The 27,505-nt window shown below is 44.4% G+C and overlaps 1 protein-coding gene across 2 annotated transcripts in view; it reads left to right on the top strand.

Annotated features, from left to right (window-relative positions):
- Positions 1 to 1,318: 1,318 nt before the first annotated feature.
- The window catches only part of GRIP2 (glutamate receptor interacting protein 2), a 395,495-nt gene continuing 369,308 nt past the window's right edge, over positions 1,319 to 27,505 (top strand). Inside the window, exon 1 of one of the 2 annotated variants that reach the window (XM_081852386.1) lies at positions 1,319 to 1,637. In XM_081852386.1, the coding sequence (XP_081708512.1) occupies positions 1,583 to 1,637 (55 nt within the window). In that variant the 5' untranslated portion in view covers positions 1,319 to 1,582. The remainder of the gene's footprint in view (positions 1,638 to 27,505) is intronic. The other variant, XM_081852390.1, reaches the window with a different exon arrangement.

Here is a 27,505-nt window from a genome sequence, read left to right as displayed (position 1 = left end):
GGGCTCTTTTCAGCTCAACCAGAACTCACCAGAACTCAGTTCTAGCACCTCTTAGGGGGGCGCCATTGCCATTGTAAGAGAGCATGGTTTATGGTGAGTTCTTCTGGCACTTCTTTCTCTAGAAAAATATATAGCACCGCCTCTCATGGATTTTGTTTTCAACGGCCTTGAGATGGGTTTCCCTAAGAAGCAGCACACAGACATTTTAAATAAGTTCAAAAAGGGGAAAGAAAGTGGAAGTGTGCAGGGGGGCGGTTGGCGGGAAAGTGAGGTGTGTGCGCGCGCGCCAGACGCGTCGCGAGCTTCGCGCAGCTCGCCTGTGTGGGCTGCTGAAGAGCCGGCCTTCCGCCCCCTTGGCGGGCCCGGCGTCGCTCGCACCTCCTAGGGGGGTGGAAGTCGAGGCGCAGGCAGCCGCCCCGCCATTAACAGGCGCTCCCCTTCGACGTGTTGGCTAGCGCCGTTCCCCCGCGTGCCTCTTCCTTCTCCGTTGCAGAAGCGTCCTCTACATACCCTCAACCCAAACAGGGAAAGCGCGGAGGGTGGGGGGAGGCCGCCGGCCTCCTTTCCGACAGCCTTGCTCGGGTGAGGCGCCCCGAGCTGGGAGGCAAGGAGTTCGCGTGGCTGCCCCCCCCCCCGCCTCCCATGTGCTGCCTAGCGAGACGGGCAAGCGTCGCTTCTCGCCTCAGCTACTTTCCCTTCCTCCTTCTGGACCGCGGGGGTCGCCGGAGAGACTCCCACCACGTGCGAGGAGCGGCGGCTGAGGCGGAAAAGGTCGAAAGCGCGGGAAGGCGGCGGCGAGCGAACCAGCTGCTTCTCGCTGTCGCCGGAGGAGCCCTTCTCCTCCCGCTCACCTGCGCCGAGAGAAGATGCCGACCGAGCGCGAGCAGAGCCGGAGCGCGCGGCTGAAGCCGGAGCCGGCGGCCTGCACTCCCTCGGCCGGCGGCGCCTGCAGGGAATGAGGCGCGAGCGCCCGGAAAGAAGGGAAGGCGCGCGCTAGAGACCTGGGCCGGCCAGGCGCTCGCGGAAGCCCAGAAGCCCGCGGCGGGATCCTTCCGGACGTCGAAAGATTGGACTGGGAGGCGAACTCCCCTCCTTTCCCTCCGCCTCCTCCCCCCCCCGGCTTCTCTTGTCACATAGTACGGTCCCCACACATGAAGAGCTGCGGCTGCTGTGGACGTACCTCACGCACTCCAGGGCAGGCGGGAAAGGTTGCGGGGCGCCGCTAGTTCCCGCGCACCTTCTGTATCTCGATCTAGACACGCGCACTCGCCTGCTCGGCCGATTCCCCGCCCGCCCGCTCCCCTCCTTCCTTCCTTCCTTCCTGCCGGCCCCAAACCCAGATGGAGCACGCGGCGCGAATCAATGCCTAGCGGGGCCGAGCAGGCAGCCTGGCTCCCCCAGCGGCTCGCTGCCCGCGCTCGCCTCTCTGCGAGCCACAACACTTTCGGCGTGCTGTGCTGGGCGGGGGTGGCGTGGGGAACTCTCCGCTTAGCCTTATTGTACCCAGGAGGGGAAGCCTGCCGCCGCCAACACCACCTACGGGGCTTGTGCACAAGCGCGAGCAGGTTGACCCTGTGCCGGGATGCCGGGCTGGAGGAAGAACCTGACTCTGTGTCTGCAGAGGATGCAGGATGACGGTAAGGCTCGCTGGCTGGCTGCAGGAGCCCCTCCGGGGCAAACGCTACCGCCGGAGGGCATGCGCCTGCCGTTGGCTTGGGAAAGCGCCCGGGAGCTGCCTTCGCATTGGGGTTTTTCTTTTTTTCTTTTAGTCTGTTTCTCTTGTCCCTGGTGGGGGGCATGTTTGGAAATGCAAGCGGTCTTCTGAGGCCCCCTGCTGAAGCTCTTTATGTTATTATTGTTGTGCATTTATTGTGTGCATGATGATTTTAAATAAAGTACAACGCTCTTTCAAAATGATTTATGTATCAGGAATGGAAGTCACCTTTCTAAACTGGGGGCGGGGAGGAGGTGGAGGGAATCCTCTTTGCAACACAATCGGCAGCATCGTGAGCTTTGAATGCTCTTTCTTGGTCGATGATGGGAAGAGGATTAGGCGAGCAGAATTGTTGAAGTGCCTGATGTGGTTTTACCCTCTTGTCAGAAAATGTGGGGGGCATATGTGGAGAGGTGGAGGAATAGAGGCAAGGACCGAGAAAAAGCTAAAAGCTTCATTGTTGATGTTTCAGCTGGCAGGGGTCTTTTTGGGCGGGGTGTGCGTGTGTAGACTAAGGTTCATGTGTGTGATTTTATGCTGGTCCTGAGATTTCCTGCTCTCCTGTTAGATCTCAGAGGTAGGGGATGAAGATGTTTGCAAGATCTGCAAGGGAGGGACAGTAAATGAGTGCTGCACCCGGAGCTCATAAAAGTTTGAGGAAATGTCCCACCAGGTGGCGGAACATGAAGGATATGGGAAATCTTGCACGTTTGCTGGTTTCGCTTCATGTGCTTAAGAGGCTGAAAAACTGCACTCCTTGAAATCACCAGCCCCCCTTCTTTTACTTAAGTAGCAAAGTCTCAACTGATAGACATGGATTTCATCATGCGTATGTGTTTTTGTCTGATGGAGAGTTTATCTGCCTTTGCCTCATGCTTGATGTGACTTGAGAGTTCCTCCAACATGCATCCTTTTATGTGCCAACTTTGCCATTGAAAACATGGTAACTCCTAAGAGGGATTAAGAATTGTGGTTAGTCAACCATTTGCACACTTTCCAACTAGCAACAAATTAGGCAAATAACTTTCTGCTTTCCACACTGTATGCATTAGATAAGGTTTGTGTAAATAAATAAACCAATGGTTTCAGGAAGTCCCATTTTTCCTGTGGGTTTCCACCCCATAAGCCACTGGGTTACTGCCTATGTCTGAGCCACACATTATGATTAGTTTTTAAATTTGTATACCAGCCTTCCATCTGAAGATCACAGACAGTTCACAACATAAAAATACAAAATGAGGACACAAAGTAAATAATGAAACTAAAACAAATGAATAAAAACAAAACAAAAAGAAACAGCCTAGCTAGCTCAGTTGGTTAGAGCGTGATGCTGATAACACCAAGGTCGCAGGTTTGATCCCCATATGGGACATCTGCATATTCCTGCATTGCAGGGGGTTAGACTAGATGATCCTCAGTGTCCCTTCCAACTCCACAATTCTATGATTCAATAACCCCCCTCCAACAAACACATTTATAAGGCCATAGAATGTTAATCAGCCAGCGGCCGAGATGCTATGGCCTGGTGCCTAAAGACATGTAATGAAGGTGCCAGGTGAGCCTCACTGGGGAGAGCATGCCACAAATGGGGACCCACCGCAGAAAAGGCCCGTTCTCATGTTGCCACCCTGTGGACCAGACCCCTCGAGGAGGCACACAAAGAAGGGCCTCAGATGATGGTGTCAGTGGGTGCCACAGCTTCTTCACTGCATTTTAAACACAGGAATTGAATACTTTCAAGAGAGATAAATGCTGCTGAAATGCTTTTGTTTGAAAGCATCCTATTTCACATCGGTATTCTAGCTATGTTCAACTTGTTTCTCTCGCCAAGATGCAACCTATGTGCCATCGTCCACTGTGAGTTGGGCAGCAAGTCCAGTGACTTCAAGTCGTATACAGACATTGGCAGTTTTGAGCCATTTCCTGAACTCAAGTGTGGCATTAGTGGTCTTTGCTTGTGTTTTTGTTTTAAGGTTTTCCTCCATGACTTTCCCAGCAAAGCAGCTTCCTTTTAATTTAATCTCTTTGTCCATCGATGAACAGTAAGTAGTTGGGCTATCGGTTGGCCATGTATTGTGCTTGCTACTCCAGTTTGCACAGGATGTGCCCAGAAGCCAAATAAATAATGACACAATTATTAAAGGATCTAAAATGGGCTGTAGACCTTTTCTTTAGCTGTTAGGAAATTGAATTGGAGGAGTAGGGGAGCAGATTATCTGGCATCTGGTAAAGAGCTGGCAGATGTTGCTTATTTTGACTTGCTGTCCATTGATTCCAGAACTTCGCAGGCTCAGAGGACGTGATCGGCATATTGGGAACATTGCATTGTTATACTTGATAGAACAAGCTCTTGCTCTGCTTCCTGATATTGAAATTTTGATCTTGTGGTTCTATGGTGGCTACTGTCATGCAACCAGAATTAAATGAATTACAGAATGGCAAAAACAAGTCAGTTTCTACACTGTTCTTTTTATTTCTCCTGATAACATTGTCGTTTCCAAAGAGTGCTCTCCAGAGAAATAAGCCTAACCAATTATATGGTCATTTCCAATGCTTTAGCTGTGTATGAAAATTGGAAGAATATCTTACATAAGAGAGTCCTAGATTTGGGCCCCCCCCATAATGATTACCTAAAGTTAGAAGACAATATGAATTATGTGCTGAATCTCAGGAGAAGGGATTCCCTCTCATCTTTTGAAATTACATTCTTCTTCACAAAAAAGCACTAAGCAATAATGTTTTTATATTACAGACAGAGACAGTGCCTTTCCACTGGGAAAACAAGAGATAGCCCATCAGTATTGCTCTGAGAGTACATTGTTCAGCTAGGCTTCAGAAAAAACTTTCTGCGTCTTGTCCTGATATAATGGCATCACAAACTTGCAACATAGCTTTGTTCAGATATTTCTTTTGAAAGCCCAGCTCTAAATACAGTCTTCTTAATGACTGTTTCCAATTTTCTTTGCTGCCTGTTGTCACTGTGTGATGGAGGAAAAAGATGGCATTCCTAGTTCAGTTATCCATGGCTTGAAGCCATTAGACTAAAAAAACCCCCAAAACTTTTTGGTGAAGAGAAAGTGTACATTATGCTATAAGTGAACGTGGCTTACTGGGCTTATTTCTGTCTGCAGAGCATTCGTGTGTCAGTGGCATGTGTTTAAAGGAGTTAAGTGTGCCAATTTCTGGTGGGATGCTTGAAGATGTCACCCTAGTGAAAACAGGGAAAACACCAGTTTTGCAGATGTAAAGTCATCAGTACATCACAATACTGTGCATACTTACTCAAAAGGAAGTCCCACTTAGTTCAGTGATACTTACTCCCAGGTAAATAGGATTGCAGCCTTGCAGCCTAACCTAAGCGTCTTTGCTAAGAAGTAAGTCTTCCTGTATTTAGTGCAGCCTTCTCACCTAGTAATTGTGTTTAGGGTTGCAGCGTTAGTGGTGTATGTTATATTATTTTATATGTTATATTATATTGTATTATATGAACCACAGTTTCTAGTTTCTGAAGTAAGTGTTTTGGAAACCTCAGTCTACTTAGGAAGCACACCATCTTGGTTACTGGAGAGTCTTGTGATCAATAACATTTAGTATATAGTCACTCTTCATTTTGGCACATCACAAAGATGCTGCCCCTTTCTGGGAAAGATCCTTGAGAGGGTGGTTGCCAGCCAGATCCAGGTACTATTGGAAGAGACAGATTTTCTAGATCCATTTCGTTTTGGATTTGGCACAGAAGCTGCTTTGGTTGCCCTGTGGTGGGAGAGACCTGGGGTTGCGTGTGATCCTTTTGATCCTCCTTGATCTTTCATTGGCTTTTGATACCATCAACCATGGTATCCTTCTGGAGCTGCTATCTGTATTGGGGGTACTGCATTGCAGTGATTCCACTCCTGATTGCATGTCTGACTCCAGAAGGTGGTTCTTGGGCATCTAGTAAAACCTTACATTTCCCCCAGGCAATTTATGGACTGAGTGTGCTGCTAAATCTTTCCACCATTCTTGGGAGGGACTGTTTTGAATTATAAAAAGATTAATGTTTCGTATAAATTTATTTGTTCCCCCCCCCCATTTCATTTATAGTATAATGTATTTGCGTTTATGTTTTTACAGGTTAAGTTGCTTTTACGTCAGTGATGGGTGGGGGTGCTGGGGTTGTAGACTCAATGCTTGTAGGTCATCATGGGGTAAGTTCATACATAGCATTCCATATCTATGGGATGATAGAGTGGAGGAATTTCCTATTAATTTAACACACCGAATTCCTTTGATAAATAAACTGTGATTTTTGGAAAGGGTGCCCAATTTGGTGCTCACTTTGTTATAGAAAAAAACTAAAGTGCTCACATACATTTACAAGGCCATTTTGTGAGGCACAACGAGGGTTATGAACCATGAACATTCAGTCAATGGTTAAGTAGTAACACTGCTTCTTCTCTGTACCCCCAAGCCCATGCTGTGGTTCCTGTTATTCCCTATCTAAACCACTTTGGGGAGGGCTAGGATAGCCTTACAAGGCATAATCGAAATCCACAGTGAAGCATTTCGGACTGGAGCAGCGGACTGGAGGAAGGGGTGTAGTTCAGTGGTTAAACCTTACATGCTGAAGGTTCCAGGTTCAGTCTCTGGCATCTCCAAGTAGGATGAGGAGTGATTTCTGCCTGAAACCTTGGGGATTTGCTGCCAGCCAGCGCCAACAGTCATGAGCTAGATGGACCCATGGTCTGTCTTGGTATAAGGCAGCTTCCTTTTCTGTTGGCTGCTAGGCTGTGGTAGCTCTCAACAAGTGGCATGCATGAAACATTTTGATGTCATGTTTTCATGTATAGTCATCTGCAGGAAAATCATCCCGGTGTCAGCCTGTCAGGGCAAAAGATTCCATGTCAACCAGCCAACAGTTTCTGCTGAGCAGCGTAGCCTCAGGGCAGCTCCCATCCAATGTCCTCATGCCTGCCTTCCTGCCTGCCTGCCTGCCTGTCAGTGAATTGGGCTTCTTCCAGGTTCTCTCAGCCACTGCAATCACATGAGTGGACTTCTCTGCATTCACTTCACCTCAGAGATACTGTGTGATATTCGGCAATGGCACACTGCCCTTCCCTAACTCCTCCTGTGATGATGCTGAACAAATAGAAGCGTTAGGGGGAGCACAGATCCCTCAACTTTGTGAATAACTTTCTCTGCATGAATCAGCTTGGGAAGGGGGGTGGGCGGGCGGTGGAATTGTACCAAGTGAAAGCTGTTCTTTAAAAGCAGAGATATTGTAGGATTAGGTTGCTGCTGCATTGTTCCTTTCTTTCCGCTGCGTCTATCCAGTTTATATGGTTCTGTGGTGGTTACCTAGGAAACAGCTGTAGGAGTGTACAATGGAATTTTATTGGCTGTGTCATTAGGCTGACTGTTAAGGTTGTGGGCAGAGGTTCCTATTGGTAGGTCTGAGCAAGTGAATCCCTGATATTGTTTTGGTTTGTAAGATGAAAGAATGTGGCTAGGTCTTTAATAAGCTATACCAATAACCCATCTTTTCACTGTGTAATGCATGGCCTACCTTAAGCAACCAAACTGGGAGGGGGGCAGTATTTAAATATAAATTAAGTTGATGAATGATTGTTTTTTTGAAAAGGTTCTCACTTATATCCCATGTATGGTTCTAATATTGAGCTGCTTTTCATTTGCGGTTCAGGTTTTTTTGAAATTTGATTACAGACATAATTTCTTTAATTTCACACTTACTTGTGGGCATAATTCCAATCATTTCCCCCTTACTACTTGTTTAATATGTTGTCTGTGAAAGAAGAACAATGACTTAATGCTGGTATAGATTTCACTTTTTAAAAATGCAATACTTTTTCAAAAGGCATTTGATAAGATGCTTGTGTTGAAGGTGCTGGAGCAAAGGTAGATAAAATTGCATGAGCAAAAAACAACAACCCATGGGTTGTATTGTATCCAAAGTTTAAATTCTGTTTGCACAACAGACTTCCCCTCCTGCCCCTCCCATTCTACCCCCTCTTTCCCCATGCACCTTCAAAATCTGCTCCAGAGGGTTGGGGACCCACCAGAGCAGAGGGATGGGGCATGCAGGAAGCAGAGAGGAAGGGGAGATTCCATTGTGCAGATGGAATGTCACTCACACAGCATTGTATATAACCCTGTATCTTTGGTTCACTGAACTGAGCTGCTTTCCTGCTAATTCCTCTCTCTAAAAATGTGGAGCCAAATTTCTAACATGTATTTGTTGTTCATATTCAAAGTCCTGGCTTTTTCCTGGTGCATGCACTTGCAGGAAAACAAAGTGGGCATTTTCTGTTGATGTTGACCTTTTTTTGTAAACCGCTTTTACAGAGGTGTATAAATGTTGCTAAATAATAAAAAGGGTGCTTTCATGTTTCAGTTTATTGTGCACTTGGTGCTGCTCATACTTGGAGGTTTTCCACAGTGTCCACATGGCTGTGTCTTTATCAAAATGCCAATCTGTACTTTTTCTTCATAAAATCGGGATTTTCCCTCTCTGCAGTAAACCAGCTAAATAAAAATAGCCCGTAATACACCTGCAGTCTGTCATTCCCAATGCAGAAGCTCCTTGGGTGGTTTGATGTGTTGTGACATTTCAGTGGGTAGCCTCTATTGCCACACTCCTAACAAGAAGATCTGTGGAAAACTTGTAATAATAGAAACAAATGTTTTGGGCTGCTTAATGCTCTGGATGGAGATAGGCATGTGTGTGTCAGTCTTTCTGCAAATCGGGATAATTCCTCTCTCCTAATCTTTCCCTACTCACAGCCAGCTTCAGCATAAAGCACCCAGGAACTGTGTTGCGGAGAGGCAGGAGGGGAATCATTTGAGTCTTGGGGTTCTTCTCACTGTTCCCCCCCCAAGCTTCTCCACAAATCTCCTGAGATGGGAGAAAAGCGTTGTGCCTGGATATAGCATGGGGAGATGCAGTGGGAAAAGGAAAGCATCTCCATGGAGCAAGAAGCCCCCTTGCTTTCCGCGCTCCCCCACAAACCTCCCCAATACTGAAGGGGACTCCTGGAGAGGCTTGGAAAAAAGTTGGGAAGAGGCTTAAGACTGACTTTGCACAATCCTGTAAAATCACGATTGTCCAAAAAAGAAGAGGCAAACTTCTTTTTAATTCTCTAGGTTAAGTGGTAGAGAAGAGAGGAGTGATTCTGGATGGGGATGGAAAAAATTAACACCCATAATATTTTCCGTCAAGCTGAGCCTACTGGGGTGGATGGCAAGAAATGGAATAGCAATGAATGTGGTGGTTGAAAAAAAATGGAAGTGGGTGGATCCTAATCTGCCAGTTGCACACACAGGAAACTTGGGTGGGAATGACCAGTTTACGAGATGACACCTCTCACATATGTGATTACCTGGGCCATACATTACACATTATGTTTGCCCATAGATGTGTGTAGCTCAGGAAAAGCAATGCGCATGAGTAATAGATGTAATATGTAAATCAGTCTGTAGAAATTGAAACTATTAAAAATGTGGCAGTATATTTTAAAAGGGATATGCTCCATTGTAGTTAAACAGATGAGCAAATATTTGCAGGATCAAGTCAGGGATGTTAATAAGCCACGTGCCCATTAAAGGCATACTCGGGCATCAGCTATTGTGGAAAACTTAGATCTGAGCTATGGCAGTCGCATTTAGCCACTAGGGCCAAATGCTAACTTAAATCCTAGAAATTTTTGCCTTAACTGGTTTGGTTGATTAGATTGCTAGTTTATTCATGAACTTTAATGAGATCCTTTTATCCATTACCCCGAAGTCTCAAGTGGATGTTATAAAGTACTACTTTACCGTTAGCCAATAATGACCTGGCTTGCTTTTAACCAACCAATCAATTAATTAACTGATTAAAATAAATTGCACCATATCTCAACATAGTGGTATACTTGGAGGACATTTAATGAAGGCAACAGTTTATCTTGATTACATAACACATAGATAACAATTTTGTCAGAATTTCTCAAAGTGGGGGCTGAACTGTTGGTGTCAGTTTCTAGACTTCCCAGAAGGAAATTCAGTGTGGAGCCTGACTTCCTCAAAGAGGTGCTTGGCCAAGATCTACTTTGGACGGTCATAGTCAAAGCTAAGCACCCTCAGGTCCTATTGATTTCAGAGGGAAGAAATCTAAACGTAGGTCATGCTCATTGATGGCAAGCAATTTCCCAAAGCACAGCTTTCATTAAAATCTAGTTGAAATTCATGTTCTGAATCAGACCAAGGGCCCATCTGCATTTCCAGTTGTGGGCATATGGTCAGCCCCATGAAGCAGGGCATGAATGCCAAAACCCTTCTCTGTTGTATGCTCCAAGCACCCTATATTCAGAGATACACTCCCACTGAGCATGGAGGTTTATTTCACTCTCATGGATAATAGCCACTGATAAACTTCTCCTCTGTGAAATGGTCTAATCTAGAAGGACTCTGAGGGATATTTTGTAAGTCACACTGGCTGTTCGAGGTGGGTGAGCGACAATGCTATCTTGAGCTAAATTGTCCCTTTTCTAATTAAAAGCCATCACTTCTATTTTGTTCCAGTTCAATGTATAGCCTGACATTTTTCTGTAGATCTTTATGCATCATTAAAGAGCTTTTCTGGAACTGACTGGATTAGTTAAATAAAGAATATTGTCATCCACATAAAGGCTTATTTTCCATTGAGAGTCTTTCATCTTTATGCCTGCTATTTCATTACGTCGTCTGAAAATAGCTAGTGATACAATAGAGGTGGGAAAGCAGACAGCCCTGTCTTATCAAGCTTGCTTTGCTGGGGAGTGTTGTCACAAGCTTTTTTGGATGTCCAAATCTATAATGCAGTCTTTCCCAAACTTGCATACCCAGATTTTGTCTGATTTCAGCCCCTGTCATCTTCAGCCAGCATGGCCAGTGGTCAGGGATGATGCAAGCAGCAGTCAAACAACACTGAGGTACCAGATGTTGGGAAAGATTGCTCTGATGTCTACTAGACAGACCTATTTATAGGCTTGCATATGTCTCTTGGCATAAGCCATGCTGGTTTATCATCAGCATGGCTTATTCTTCTATGCACTTAACAACTTTACCTTTAATAACACTGTCTTTGAAATTACCTTGGACAGACATTAGGTTGGCAGATGTGTAATTTCCCAGATTCTCCTTGGCATGCATTCTTTCTCTCTCTCTTTTTAAAAAAGGTCATTATCTGGCTTCCAGTCTTCTAGTACGGGTATTTTTCTTTTGTTTTTTAAAGTTTAGCTCTTTCACATCTGAGAACTTTAAAAAACTCTTGGGTGAATGCCATCTGGCCCTGGTGATGTGTTAATTTGTAAATTGTCAATTAGCTCTCATCTTTATCCTTTGCCACCACAGCTTGACATAGGTCCTCAGATTCCCCCCCCCCCCCCCGAAAACAATAGCTCAGATATGGGCAACTCTCCAACACCTTCCATGGTGAAGGCACAGTGCAAAGAATTTATCTTGCCTTTCTTCAGTCTTCCTGCAGTTAAGGAATTTACTGATTAATAGCAGCAGTTATTCAGTGTTTTACCTTTGGCACTCATTACCTTGGGGCATCCAGTATACAGTAGCTGGCACAGCACTTTTTGCTCGGAAATACAGGGTTGCTGTTGTTTAATGTTACACACAGCTGGGCCAGGAGTGGTGGTGTTCACTGCCTGCCTGCCTGCCTGCCTGCCTAAAGGAGGGATTGGTAAGGCCACTCCTTAAGGCACACTTCACAGAGCTGGAATATCTAAGTAATGGTCAGCTGCTATTGTTCCCTTCTTGGGCAAGGTTCTTGAGCATGTGGTTGTGAGCCACGCCCAGGCTCTTTTGTTGGGGTTTAGGCCTAGGTTTGGCACAGAAACTGCCTCAGTTGTCCTGAATGATGATCTTTTTGGAAGAGATCTTCCCAGGTGTTTCAGTGGCTGCCGGTGCCATTGTCCATGCTGCTCTTCTGGAGTGCTTATCCAGCTTGATAGTGGGCAGCGTTGCTTTGCATTGGTTCTGATCCTACCTGGATGACTGGCTGCAGAAGGTGGTCCTTCAGGCTGCTACATTCACACTGAGACTTCCTGTGGCGTATGACCTGCACCTGCATTATTCACAGACTCCTGTGTGAAGTAGCCCCAAAGTCATTTCCAAAATAGCCAGTATTATAGCGGTCTCTCAGTTAAGGCAGCAGAAATAACTGAAGGGAGAAATGCTACTCCAGATTTATGCTTCTATGTGAGAGATGAGAATTTGTTACAGTCTTGCCCAAGGGTTATGATGCAAAATATTCCGAAGGGCTGCATTTTGCACTAATGCTCTAATCCTTATAGAGAGTGATGAGTTTCCTCCTCAATAGTGATTGATTTCGTTGAATTACAAGCTACAGTAAAAAGAAAGAAAGAAAGAAAGAAAGAAGATTGCATTTTTTGTTCAATTTTTTAAAATGCTTTTCTGGACACATTTTATGAGAAGGAAGAGCAATGAAACTTTCTTTTTAGAATTCAAGAGTCATATCCTTCCCACCCTCAGCACCATTCCTCTCCCCTCCAGTCTCCTATATATCCTCCTTCTTCTGAAGGTGACGGTGCTGAAATAGGATAAATGCCACATCCTCAAAATTGTAGGTTTTATGATGATTCCCATTTTGCTTGACTTTTTCTTTCATTAACATTAGATGTTTTTGGCAGCCTGTAATTACCAGCTTTGGATCTGTAGCCAGAGCTGTCTTCAGCTCAAGCAAAATTCACTGATTCCAATGATAGTGTTTAAAACATTGCCTTCCACTGGGGAATTCATTCAGTCAAACACACTCTGCTCTGACACATTTAGCTCCAGGTACTCTGCATTCTGACCGCATGGGATGTAAGCAGAAGGGGGCCACAGTGCACCCTGCGAAGTTCAAAGGACTCCCCCCCCCCCTTGGATCAGGCAGCGATTAAGTCGATGCATTAAGTGAGAGATGTTGCTGACCTTGCCAAGTGAATAGCTGCCTTCTGGCTAGCAGAGGGCAAAGGTGATATTGTGAAGACACACACTGCCTTCCAAAGGCTTGCAAAACAATTTCTCTCACAAATCTCTCACACTGGCAGAAGTCGTACTGTTAATAGAACCATGGAGTGTTAGAGTTGGAAGAGACCCTGAGGGTCATCTAGTCCAGCCCCCTACAATACAATCTCAGCCGAAACATCAGTGACAGATGGCCATCCAGCCTCTGCTTAAAAAGCTCCAAGGAAGGAGAGTCCATCATCACCTCTTGTGGGAGTCTGTTCCATTTTTAAACAGTCCCTGTATAATTTCATTTTGTTAGTTTGGGCCCAGCTCTCCAATCTTTTAAGGTCATCTGGAACCCCGATTCTGTCTTCTGCAGCATGAGCTACCCCTCCCAGTTTGGTGTCATCTGCAAATTTGATAAACATCCCCTCAATTTATTCATCCAAGTCATTTATAAATACATTGAGCAACAATGGGCCCAGGACAGAAGCCTGTAGCACACCACTTGTCACTTTTTTCCAGGATGATGTGGAACCATTAATGAGCACTCTTTGGGTTTGGTCTGTCAGCCAGCTACAAATCCATCTAACAGCATGCAGATCTTTTGGAGAATCAAGACTTGAGAGATACATTTAGACATTGTATTTTAGCCCAGTTTCTTGGTTTTCATATTGCTGATCAGTTCTTTGAATTGCAGAGCATCATATATTTATGCAGCTGCAAAGCTGGAGAGCAATATGACCACATTCCAATTTAGTGTAAGTTAGTAGAAGTTGTGAAGGGATGCTCAGTGAACACTGGTGCCCATTTACGTCAGTGCTTAAGAGATGCAAGCAAAGTCAATCAGAGAGCATTCAGGACCTTGAACAGCTCCAGGGGACTCTATTATAGCAGCTAAAGACATTCTGTCTGTACAGGGAGCTAGAGACATTAGAAGTCCTATGTAGGCTGACAAGGAGTATAGCAGACTCTACCTCCATAAAGGAGATGCCTGGCTGGTCAAAGGGTAGTCTTTAGCTTCTATGAAGAGAGCATGGCTGGTTGGTTGGAACAGGAACATTCAACAATGCAACATTTTGTTGCAGAGCCCTGGGGTTCAATCAGCCATTCTTACTGTTTCCGTTTTCCTTACGAAACCTCTTCATAAAGGGGTTCATGAGATCTTTCTGCAGCAAAATGATTTGCAACCAACTCAAACTCAGGATATCTTCTTAGTTTACGTATATTCCATCCTAAATGCTTATCAAAATGTGTGAGAATTGATAACTGGCAGAAACTAAGTCTGCTTTACTCGTTCGTGCTCTCAAAGTGCTGTGTGGATAATTTGCTTTGCCCCCCAACAAAAGCTCATTTAAGGAGAAACAAGTATCATTCACATCTCTGTGTTTGGATCATCTTTGAAAGCTGCATTGGTCCATGCTTTGGTATGTCAAAAACTGGGCACACTGAATCATTCAGTACTAGGCTTGTGCATGCAAATTCCCTGAAAAAGTCAATCCATGTTTCCTTCCAACACATTTTTTAGAATGGTTGTAAGAAACAACCTCGAGGCCTGAGTGTTTGTTTCCTTTTGAGTAGCATTTATTAAAAGCAGGACCTAGAAGGAAGCATAACCAAGAGCTAATATTTGTCCCAACAAATAGAAATGAATAATTGTGAAAGCTTTCCCCACTGAATCAGGATGAAAGACAACTGTCATTTCAGCCTTGTAATGCAGAAATAAGTAGCAGTGGCTGGAAAATGAAGATTTTTAAATTAATTTTTTAAAGGTTTTTCAGCTTTTCTTTGTTGGAAAAATATATATATAAGCCTTGTTTCAGCCTGTTTTTAGCAAAGGTAGCAAGATTATGGCCCTGTGAAATACTAGTGTTGTAGACTCTTGAGCCTCGAGCTCTGTGTCTGAATGCAGACATCACATGTCATTGCAGTGCTGAAGCAGCATCTTGCCTTGGTGCTTTGGAGGCTGGGAACTGCAAGTTGCTTGCATGAGTGCCAAAGTTCCCAGAAGGGTGAAAAATATTTAGGGGAAAAGCTCTCAAAGACACAGCACTCCGAAGTATGCCCCAGATTGATCCGAGACTGCATTTACATCTGTGCCAATGTATTCATTATCAAGAAGGGTTCACTTCATCTTCTTGGAGTTGGTTTAATTCTTCTGTTCAGAGTGATTTAAAGCATTTGTGACACTCTTGCAGTTTCCATCTCTTATTGTGTGGGATCTTCTGCTGCTTCTTGTTTACTACATGGACCACAAAGACCATGGTACCATGCAGCCACAAACCATAAGCCTTGGTGTGATTTCTTATTGTGAGATAAGTATGAGTCTCCTTTCCATTCATGCTTACTGACTTTCACATCATTCAAAAACTATTGTGCAGAGGACTGTCTTGAGATTAATTTTTCAAAGAACCCGGCCATCACAATGTTATGAACAGCGATTAAGTTTTCTATATGCTCTGTCATTATACATGATCAAAATGAGCCTTAGGTGAGCTTCATGCTAAATAAATATTAAAAATCATATTAAAGTTATTACATTAGTTTTTAGTTATAATTTTAATAGCAATACAATTATTTATTATTACAGTTATATTCTATCTTTCCTTTGGATATTTCAGGGTGGCATAAAGGGTTCTTCTCCTTGTTATTTTATCATTACAGCAACCCTGTGAGGAAGTTTAGGTTGAAAGTGTGTGACTGGTTCCTGGTCACCCAGTGAGCTTCATGGCTGTGTGAAGATTTGAATTGTGGCCTCCCAGGTCCTAGTCCCACACCTTAAGCACCCTAAGCACCTGTCAGGGAACTGCCATCGGAAAGACAGGAGGTGGAGGGGCTCTCAGAAGTCAGGAGAGAGTCAGCAGCGGAGGAAGGCACCAGCAGGGGGAGAATGGGAGATCAGAGAGAGAGGGAGGTGAAGGAATGGCTCAGGGAGTCTTCTAGCGATAACAGCGGAGAAGTCTCAGGACCTCCCATAGGTACACCCACTCCTCGCCGGAAACTGTCGCGCCGTGAATCCAGACGACGCGTTTCCGTCAAGGAGCTTTTATGCTGGAGTAAATTCCGTAAACGCCCACTGTCGGATTCTGCCAGCGATTGACGGAGCCATGCTTAAGGGCTCCGCTAAAGACAGAGCTTTGCTAAACTGAGCAAACTCTGAGGGACTAAGCTTTTACGCACAAGCAGCTCATCGTCCCATCACAGCACCCTCCTGAAATTTTGTGAAATACACTTTGCTACTGCAATGAACTGCTTGCTTGCCATCTTGCTTCATGTACAAGCAACCTGTATTGCTAAGTTATTTGTGTTGGGGGGGTGGTTGGAGTGGCACAATGATGATCCAATTTTATTTCATTTGTTTTTTCTCTCCATTAACTCCTGCCAGAAATAGTCAGCATTTATAAAGACAGTTTCTGACAGTCTGTTAATAGTTTGGTTTTTTAACTGGCCTACATGCTGATGATTGCATGTCATTTTTGAACATCCCCAGATTTATGGAGGAAATTGTGGAGAGCCAAGAGCAGAAGGGGATGCCAAAGAATTTACAATGCAGAAATCAGAATGTAACCAGAGAGTCTCTCCCTCACTTCTGTTACAGATCTTGACAGCCAACAAATGGCCATTCTCTTGTTGGCTTCTTGTGTTTGCGCCTCTTTGGTCTTCCCTGGTGGCTACAAACTCCAGATGCTTTCCTCGCCCTGATTGTTTTACATGGGCAGCCAATTGCTTCACTTCTTTGTTGAGTGTGTGGCATTTGCCAGAGACCGTGTGCTGCAGGGTTGAAAGGCAGACGTTAACAAAACATCAGTGAATGATAGGCTTTTAGTGGTTTTTAAATAATTAAAGGGAAAGAGGAATTGAGCCTTGAACAGGGAAGGAAGTTGGGTTGGTTTTGTTTTGTGGCTTTGTTGTGTTTTGTTTAGCCATCCCATCTGCCATGTCAGATGCTAACTGCCATCAGCATCATTGCTGAGAGAGCAGCTGTGGCCAGTCGTATGCACATTGTAGTAGAATCCTCTTCTGCTGAAGAGGGCTGCTGAAAGCATGTTTGCTTCTCCAGGTGAAACAGCATCCCTTTCTCTCCTTTCTCTGTCCTTCTTAAACCTGGTGTCCTTTCAGGTCTGGCCCAAGAGCTTTGCTGCCCGCAGCAGAGCCAGTATGTGGACCAAAGCACGATTATCATTCAAAGTACACAATTCTTGGAATTTTGCAGTGGGTTCTTCAATGAAACAAAATGCATGTACAAAATATGCAAAAATGCATATACTAGGGGGACATTTTAAAATGCTTAGATCAGTGAAAATAACATAAAAAATGCATTATATGAGGGGAAATTCCTTGCAAAAATGTATATGTGTGTTTGAGAAGAAATTCACACTAAAATGCTCACACATTTTCATTATAACACACACAGAGAGAGAGAGAGGGAGAGAGAGATCAGTGCAGAAATGTGGAGAACTGAATTTCAGATTGGGGGGGGGGGATGTGCAAAGGGGCAAAGGCTGAAGGGGACCAGGCCCAGAAACAGAAGGGCTCAACTGAGAATCTGAACTCTTATCTGAAAATGTCTTCTGTTCATGGGGCTCTGTCCAGAGTCCTGAAAGACCTGCCTTTGACTGTCCTTTCTCATTTCTTGAATCATCCAACATTCAGTTTCATTGGATGTGAGTTCTAGAGAGAGGGAGAAAAACTTCCCCAAATATAGTGCACATTCTTTGTTTGGTTTGCTCCAGGGAAAATATTCAGGCCTGGATGTTGAATGCCTCAGAATACTTTGGAATGGGTAATTTTTTCAGAGGCAAAACAAATCCAAACATGAGAGTCTGTCACTTCCACACTATTTGTTACTTTTGAAAAATCTCCCCCATCTTCAGTCAATCATCTCCTTCGTTTGAGATTCTAAACATGCACATTTCTTTCTAGCTGCATTAACACCAAACATCTAAAACACAATTTTAAGTAGTTGTGGTTTTCTCCCCAATAATACTGGGAACTCTGGTTTGTCAAGGGTGCTAAGAGTTGTTAAAGGTAAAGGGACCCCTGACTATTAGGTCCAGTCGTGGACGACTCTGGGGTTGCAGCGCTCATTTCGCTTTATTGGCCGAGGGAGCCGGCGTACAGCTTCCGGGTCATGTGGCCAGCATGACTAAGCTGCTTCTGGTGAACCAGAGCAGTGCACAGAAACACCGTTTACCTTCCCACTGGAGTGGTACCTATTTATCTACTTGCGCTCTGTGCTTTCGAACTGCTAGGTTGGCAGGAGCAGGGACCGAGCAACGGGAGCTCACCCCGTTGCGGGGATTCGAACCGCCGACCTTCTGATCGACAAGGCCTAGGCTCTGTGGTTTAACCCACAGCACCACCCACGTCCCTAAGAGTTGTTAGGAAGCCCCTATTTCCCCCCACAGAGCTGCAGATCTCAGAATAGTTTGACAATGAATCCCTCTTCCCAGGGAGCTTTGGATATTGTAGCTCTATGAGAGGAATAGGGGCCTCCTTAACAACTCTCAGACCCTTTGAAAATTATAGGTCCCAGGATTATTTGGGGAAACCATAATGGTATCATAGTGCTTTAAATGTATGGTGTGAATATGGCCTGTCTCCCCACCTCCCTGTTTGTGGTTACAAATGTCTGACATTTTTCGCTGTTTCCCATTTTTTTACAAACCCATTCCTTCTGCTAGTTGAAGCCGCAAAGTATTGACTGGATTTTCAGGGATTGGGAAGCTATACTGAAGTGAATTTACTTTCTGAAAGAATGTTACAGAAATATTCTGGCACTTCTACAACTCTCTGCTGGATAACAGCATGAGACTGTTCGCTTTACAAATTCCAGTTAGGAAATAATACATTTTATCCCAATAGATCTATTCTGTGGCATCCATTTTCCATTGAAATAAGTAAACAGTTCTGCCCATTTCCTGTCTACACTGTTATTTATTCTAGGTACATAAAATGAAGCCCAGCAAGCAGGTAGTCTTCTGAAGTATGCATCTCTAATTTACAGCTTCTGTTCCAAGTGAAATGGAGACCTAAACATCCCATTTTGGGTCTGTAATATATGTTTTCAAAATATTTACAATTGTTATAATTCAGGGCTTTTATGAAGTCCTGAAAGTGGAGCTGCTTGGCTTTAGTTATTTTTTAAATATTGGCTTGCCCTCTAGAAGTACAAGTGAGATTATAAATTACTAGAAGCCTCCTTTTTTAATACAGTACTTGCTGCCATGTTAGTATCTATTGAGATTGTAGGCATGCTGTGCACTTCTCTGTGCTAAGATTCAGATATTGATATCAGATGCTTTAATTTTCTACAACAAATCCTCTTAAAATTTTCCTTACTTCCAGAAAGAAAAAGATGTCCAGGTGCTAGCAAAATAATACTAATTATTTCTACCACCATCTAAGCAGAATGCATTGCAAGCTTTTTGATTTCATGCTTCTGACCAAGGATGCTGACCAACTACACCAGGGTGATCCAATGCAAGGCCCTTGTGGTGTTTTTTTGGTGGCCCTCAGCAACATCTCAGCCCCCCCCCCAGCCCTCGCACTGCCTTACCAAAGCCAGGTAAATGAGGTGCTGGGCTTTGTGAAGGAGGCATGAGGGCTCTGACAGGGTCCTAGAGTCCTCTCACTTCCTTCCCAAAGCCTAGTTAACTCTTTCCCATCTTTGGGAAGGAGGTGGGAAGGCTATAGGACCCTGCCAGAACCTCACACCTAATTCCCAAAGCCCAACACCTCGCTTTACCTGCCTTTGGGAAGGCAGCACAAGAGCAGGGTGGGGGTCGTCAAATTTTGGGCTCCCCATCCCCATGCAACACGGCAGTGTGCAGCCTGAAGGTTCCATGTCAAAATACTCTTGCTATGAAAAGTTGGACCACCTTGAACTAGATGTACATTCCACTTGAATACAAACAATTACTGTTCAAGCATCTTTTTCAAACTTGGGCAATATCCTCCTTTGTATTTTGATTACCTGCATCAGTTTTCCTCTCCCATAATGAAGTTTAAAGATCTAATAGATTTTGTCTTTGGCTTCACTGTTCTTCCTACAGGTAGGTGTGTGTGTGTGTGTGTGTGTGTGTGTGTTTTCTCACAGAATTTCACAAAAAGCTTGGACAGTCAGAATGTTTCCTATTTTGAAGAATCAGTGTGTTGTTGTTTTTTGGCGGTGGGTGAAAATTAAAAACCTAGCTTGCACATTGAGTTCACTGTGCATGGACCTAATGTATGGAATTGTTATTTCCAGATTTTCAGTGGTAATGGTCATGCCAGTGGTGGCTGATGCCCATTGGCCCTAGTGGGGCAGAGTGCAGGGAGATGGACAGGAGGTAGAGCCTGTGCCAATGATAGGCAAAGATAATTAATTCTAGTTTTGTCTCCATCCTTTTCCATGTTGAGTTATGCAAAGGCAACACTGAGACTCAGGGGGAGGAAGCTGGCAGGCAGTGCCACCCCTGTAAGTAAGAAGGCAGACAGGTGGGGACTGGCCGATGGCAAACTGAGGTTGGTGGGACAGTGCCCCGTTTGCCCTAAAGGATCAACCTCCACTGGGCTATGCATCATTAAGGCTTCATGCATTGGACCCTCTTTGCCTGTGAACCAGTTAGATGTCACATGCAGTGTGTAAAGGCAAGCCATGCCTGTAGCAAGGCCAGGTGGGCACTACCTGTTGCCCTGCTATTGCTTCACTGTGTATTAAATTCATGGCAAGTACAAAAGTGTAAGCAGATGTGTCGGGCCTATGGCTGATACAACCTTCTCCTCACTTCTGTGCTGTAGTTTGAAATCCACAGCTGGCTGCTAATTCCCAAAGAGATGCTGCTGCTTATTGTTATGCCTGCTCAGAAGTAAATCCCACTGACTTCAGTGGGACTTAGTCCCAGATAAGTGGGCATAGGATTGCAGCCTTAATTACATTCGTAATTATTCTGATTCCTATCTCGCCTTCAAGAATACCTCTCTATGTACTATTTGAGTCTGTATTTGCAGTTGGAAAGCTTTTCCCAAAGGCTTCCCTCGGTTCACAGTGGGGCTTACTTCTGAGTAAATGTGCATGCATGGCCATCTTCGTGAAGCTTACTGAGCCATCTCTCAGTTTATTCAGCCTCACAGGGCTGTTGTGAAGCTCAGACACTCTTTGACATTGTTGTAGGAAGGTCAATACAAGCAATACAAAAAACATTAAAACTTTCCCTGATTTCATTAAATTTTTTATGGGCCATACAGATCCAAGTAAACAAATTCTAATATTTTGTATTTGGTCATTCCTTCCATTCCATTCCCATTCCCCAGTCTTGTTGTAGGGCATTTATGCCACCATGTTGTGTGGAGTGTGGTTGTGTAGAGAGAAAATGAATGAGTGTATATGTTTGAGGAAATCAGCTGGCCTGGATTTATTGGCCTGACAACACTCCTTAAACCTTCCCTCTCCTCTCTGTTTCCAGAGGTCCTGTTACACCATGTTACCTTCTGTGCATATTTTCCTCCAATATGCTGCAAGCATCAGTTTAATTAGAAATAAAAATTGATTAGGGTATTCTCAGTGGTTCTGTTAGATTTTGGCAGCAAATGCAAATAGCATGTGTGAAGCTGTTTACTGAAGCATGGAAAAGAAGTGTTATCCCCTTTAAAAATTGATCAGCACCAGTTCTGCCTATTGATCTGCACAGCCTGAGCTAGCAGTTGTGATGCCAACCCATTAGGGGCAGGAGGAAAGGTGGTGAATAGGCTGGCAAGCAAGACTCAGGGAGGAGGGTTGGCTTAGTGACAGCATGGCTGTCTAAAATATTTCTCAAAACCATCAAACAGAATAACTCTCCCAGTTTGATTTAAACAAAAAACAAAAATGTAGTCACATGATCTATTTGCTTACAGTATTTATATAAAGAAATAAAATGATAGGTACGTGTTTTATTTGTCCACGGGAAGCTTGGCAAAATCTGTGCCAGCTCCTGCACAGCTAAGAGATGGACAGCTGTCTTACACACAGTTGAGTTCATCTATCCCAGTATTTGGGGAAGGGCCTTAGCTCAGTGCTACAGCATCAGCTTGGCATGTAGTAGGTTCAAAGTTCAATCCCAGACTGGAAATGTCTCCTGTCTGAAACCCTGGAGAGCTGTCAGTCATTGTAGACAACACTGACTCGCCTGAGTCTGCATAAGAGAGCTTTTTGTTCCTGTTGTGTATATTGGCTTGCAGCTGCTCTTTGAGCGCTCAGGCAGAGGCCTGCCATGTTTGCCTGCTATTTGAAATCTTTTACTTTGAGTGAACCCGGGACCTTCTGCATGTAAACATGTGCTTCACCCCTGAGCTGTAGTGGAATGTTTTTCTCCTCACTTCTCAGACGTATTGTTGAGCCGGGGTAGTCAGTGGATAAAAGTGTTGGATGTCAACCAGCGGATGAGGAATGGAGTTCACCGGGCAAGTAACAATCTCTCTTGCCAAACGGGGGTGAACTATTAGGATAAAGTTCCACATATACTACCCTGTGCTCCTTAGGGAAAGGGTGGGACACAGCTGCGGTAAACAGGTAAATCAATAGTGGTCAGATGGACTTGCTGATTATGCTGCTGAATTGACCATGCCCATTCTTTTGAGATAACGGATGGAGGTGTTCTTTTTTAGAATGTACTGAGCATATGTCTTGGCCTGGAATACAGCAATAAGTGGTAACGTCACACCTGCTGCATGTCCCCTGACTTTTTCATTCCTTTAATTAATTGTTGCCCTTTACTGAGCCACAGTTTCAGGAAGCTCGGAAAGTAACATCCCAGTCCAGTTTGGCAGCTGCAAGCACCAAGTTACAGATATGATTACTACTTTTTCCATCGCAGGCAGAAATGCTCAGTGTAAATGTGCTGACTGTCAGCTTTTGGCTACAGCCTCTTCCTACTTGCGTGGAATTCTCAGTGATGATGTTGCTAATGATAATAATAACAACCACAGAGACCTCCTTCAACCTTATGGACTTAGAAAGTGTGAACAGATGCTAAAGAGGAGCAGAAGAATGGGATAGACGGAGGTTTCATGTCACATTTCATTCAGGCAATGCCATTGCTCAATGGTAGAGCATCTGTTTTTCATGCAGAATGTCCCCAGTTCATTCCCCAGCACCTATAGCTAGGGCTGAACATGCCCTCTGTATTATGAAACTCGGGAGAGCTATACCAGTCATTGTAGACCAGTGGTAGCCAATGTGTTTCCTAGATTAGGAAGTAAGAGCTATTCAACAGTGGAATGGACTCCCTCAAAAGGTGGTGGACTATCCTTCATTGGAGGTTTTTAAGCAGAGGCTGGGTGGCTATCTGTCAGAGATTCTCCAACTGTGATTCCTGCATTGCAGAGACTTTTGGTCCCTTCCAATACTACAAATCTATGACTCAGTGAAGATGAGTTGGTAGAACCCTTAGGTGGTAAAGTTTCACTGCTTGTTCACATTAAAATGAAAAGAAAAGTAAAAAAACCCCACAAAGCTGCAAGTTGAATGAGCAAGCATAGCCGTGAGAGATCTCATTAGAATTTTTCTTTGTATGCTCGCTTTCTACTTGCAGGGAGCTTAAAAATAAAATAAAATCTGAGAAGCAGGCAAAATAGAACCACCCCACCTGCAGTCTGAAGTTGTGCTCCATGAGCCTCAGATTTCTGCTAGCTCGTTTTGCTGCAGATGTAGATCTTACTTTACATTCAAAGTATAGCATTTTCATGGAATGAAAGAGATGGCTGGGACATCTGCAGCCACACGTGTCTCTTTAAGGCACTTAGGTAAGTGGAGATCTTTATCCTTTATTCAGGATAGGAATCCATCACTTTATGCATACATAGTGGCAACCTTATACTGTTTCTCTTCCTGGACCATTTAGATTAAAGCAGCCCACAAAATGAGAAAAACTGATAAAAATGAATGTTAGTCTTCAACCTGCATAAAATAGCACAGAACCCCACATGTGTCTCGCCTTTGACCAATATCTTTATGGCCTCTCTGCTTGGACCAGCCAGACTCCTTTCTATAGCTTGATAGGGTCAACCCTCTTATTTTAGGTTTTTGTCCTGTGAACTGATGCACAACACCAGATGGAGCAGTTAGCTGCTCATTTCTGTTCTTTGCATAGTGATACTGATGCCTCCTATTCCTTGGCAGGATCCATTTGCAATAACATTGATAGGGCTGAATGTTGGAATTGCTAAATCCTTTTTAGCAGTAACATCCTTTGCTACCCATTTCACTGCATCATTCTTTTTTTTCTTTTTCTTTTTAGTTTCAGGATGCCCATAATGATAAAGCAGACAGATATATTTTTCCCTTCTTCCTCTCTCACTGTCTTTGGATTTTAAAAGGATGGTGGTGAATTTAAGAGTTAGGAAACAAGATATGCAGTTTTTTTAGACTCCTATGCTGATGGTATGTCACTCACTAGGTTAAACAGAGGTTGATTAAGACCAAAGATGAATTTTGCCATGCAGAGTGATGCTACATACCAGAAATCTGATGCTGTGGGAGTTAGGGAATTTCCAGAAGCTTTGGACTCTTAACTCCCAATGTCTCCCATCATTCCCAACAGCCATGGCTAATGGTTGGGGATGATGGAAGTTGTAGTTCTGCAACATCTGGAGGACCACAGATTCCCCACACCCGATCTAGAGACCAAGAGGTTCCCAGTGTCTGTAGTAGGGTGTTGTGGGCTAGGGAGAAGAATACAGAGATAAAACCAGTACATGTGCATGCACACACAAAGAGAGAGGGGGAGAGGGGGATTAATTAAGAGGCAGTTGGACATGCCTTCTTGTATCTCTTCATGACAATACTGGGGCTTTTGTAGTGCAGTTGCTGAGCACTTGACTGGTGCCCTGATGCTGTCTGGAAGCAACCTCCTGTACTCATATTTTTCCTGCTGCTTTCATTCCGCTGCAACATATGTTCCTGCACATACTTGGTACCCGCCCCATGCCACCACCTCATCAGACTGCTTTGGGAATGCACACCTATGGCAGCAGAAAAAGGGCACATGCATTGTATACCAAACAGCCAAGAGTTTAATGAAGTCCCATCACAGCAGTTTGAATGGCAGGATAAGAACCTGCAACGCATTTGTGGGGCAGGCTTACCGCCCACATTGGTGAAAGGCAACACAGGTCAGGTAAGTTATGGCGGGAAGTAGAGCAGGATGTGAATCCACAGCTGACTCCATCCAGCAGAAAGGGCTGGTTGAGTACTACTTCTGTCTCTCTATGGTTGCACCCAGAATTAACAGAAGGGCAGTGGTGGCTGGTGCCTGTTGGAACTGGTGTGGTGAAAACAGGGTACCAAAGGTTGCTGCAGCCAGAGCCTATGACAGGCAGAGCCTGCTAATTTTAATTGCATTATCAACCTCTTCTCTGCTGAGTCCTGCAAGGGGCAACAATGAAAAAAGCCGCTTCTGGAAATCTAGAGGGATATAATAGAAGTTTAGTGCTCGTTTACATGTTGATTCCAGGAAAAAATCCATTTGCAACCCCATCGGCCCAGAAGATCACAGAAGAAAAGTGACGAGATTTGGGGATGTATACAGTTCTTTCCTGCCATTTTCATGGATGAATTATGGAGTAGCAGAAGCAGATGTGTGGAAAGGGTGGAAGACAGCCACATTGTGCAGTGGCATTCGTTGTTGGGCTACATCACTCCCATTGGTGTGAAATAAATTTAGTGTGCCATGCTGGTATATTGGTCAAAAAGCCACTGCTCTGTAATGCAACAGGTACTGCAGTTTGAAAGGAATGTTAGAAAATGGGACACCATAAACATGGAAACTTTCAGTATTCCCCATGTCTTGAATGCACCCTAAGCTGATACGCAGGGCCACCCTCTGGACTGGAAGGCAGGTGGGGGCTAGCTGGGAGCATACTGAGGTTGGTGGGGCAGTGCCGCATTCTCGGACCAGCCTTTGCTGCAGTAGGGTGTAATACCTGTATGAAGATACTTAAAATGCCACCAAGTGGTGAGTGAGCTATTTGAGTTCTCCAGCTGGAGGCTCTTGTGGTTATGGCTCCCGATCATGAATCCATCTCCCTTTCAGCATATTCTCTGAGCTGGACTATACAGATGGCTCTCTCTGGAAGCAAAAACGGTACCCCTGCGCCTTTTATGGCCAACCCATAATAGCTCGGCAATGCTAATGGCCGTCGTAAGATCAGAGGAATCAAGCTGGCTTCATCCTTGGCAGGCACGGGATTGTAAAGCTAGTTTATAACAGTTTATATAAAAAAGTATTATTAAATTTGCCATCAATCAGCAGCATCTGTGTCTGTGGGCATGAAAATGCAGACATTTATTTGGGGATGTGTCTGTTTTAAGGACAAAGTGTTTGCTCTCAAGGGCCACTTCAGGCTCATTTTTCATTCACCAAGAACTGGAGCGTATTTAAAACAAAACAGATCAATTCCAGGCTGACAATCTCAATAAGAAACTTAGGTAAGTACTAAGTGGGGAGTTGAATGATACACAGAGCATTTATAGATCTTTGCAAGTGACAACAGGATGCCTTTTTGGGGGGGGGGGGAGGGAGGATGCTCGCAGCCCTCTGTCTCCTGAAATGTAGAAAGTGCTCAATACTGTATTGAGAATCAGGCAATAGGAGCACCCACCCTGGTATGGAACAATCAGGAAAGGGGAGCGAAACAGGCATATAATTCAATGTTGCACTATTATGAACGTCTTGTGAACACAAACATTTCAGCTTTCCAGAAAGAACAATACCCCTTCTCCTCCCTTTGCTTGCTGTTCTGGGGGAGTCCTCCTGGTTGCCCCAGAGACAATTCTGGGGACACACAGGATAAGGAGAGAGAGGAAATCCCCACTGCACAATTGGAAGTCCTTCTGTGAGGCTTCTGCTGACAGGCTCCTTTGATGAATTCTGCCCCATGTTTTTCCACCTGAACCATTTATGTCAAATGCGAAGCCTGGGTGATAGTTGTAGGTTGGATCCACGGCTTCCATAGAAGTGGCTAGTCAATGTAAAAGAGATCACCTTGCAAAAAATTGCCTATGAAAAACTTGCAATTCTTTATCTGGGGACTGTGTGTGTTCCCTGTTGTCCTGAAAATCTGACAGTACTAAAAGCTCCCAATTAGAATTAAACATGCACACAGAGCTGCAAGTTAATTTGAGGTAAGTTATTTAATGCTCACCAAACCACAGCACTTTTAATCATCCCCACAAACTATCAGCTGTGCTTCTCCCCTCCTTCCGACCCCTGAATCAGTCAGTCTGCAGCTGTGTGGCGGAGGATGACTTTCTGAAATCATGACCTAGAGCCAGTTGACTCTGAATGTACTGATCAAAAGGAGAAATGTCAATTGTGCCGTGAACCTTGTTGGGCATGCATTTTTTTTTTTTTAAAGGGGAAATCACAGATAAAAACTGATTGCATGTGACAAAGTAAGAAGTTTGACTACAGCACATACATGAAAAAGGCAGGTTTTAAACGTCAAATTGGGGAAAGGGCTGGATACCAGTTTTCAGCCAAAATTGGGAGACTTTCCTGAAACAATTCAGATGTCCCCCCTTTGGGGCACAGGGAGACAGGCAGGACAGTGACAGAAGAGATAATTTTCTTTCTTAAGCCAATCTGTTACCCCACTCTGGAGGCAGAGGACCTCAGCTTGAGCTCCTTGAGTTCTGTCAGCAAATAAACGATCTCACCTCATCTGGTCACGGAGAGCAGCACACTTTTCTCAGAGGTGTCTATGTGATAGAGGAAGATCACCATGAAGTCCTTTCTCCTCTAGGCAGAGAAAGAGAGAGATGTTGAGCAAGTCTAGACTGCTTGATTTTCTCCC

The sequence above is a fragment of the Podarcis erhardii genome, assembly GCF_964252035.2.
Source record: "Podarcis erhardii genome assembly, chromosome: 2".
NCBI classification, from domain to species: Eukaryota; Metazoa; Chordata; class Lepidosauria; order Squamata; family Lacertidae; genus Podarcis; species Podarcis erhardii.
Note: the sequence above shows the minus strand (reverse complement) of the source record. Positions and strands in the feature narration are given on the sequence as shown.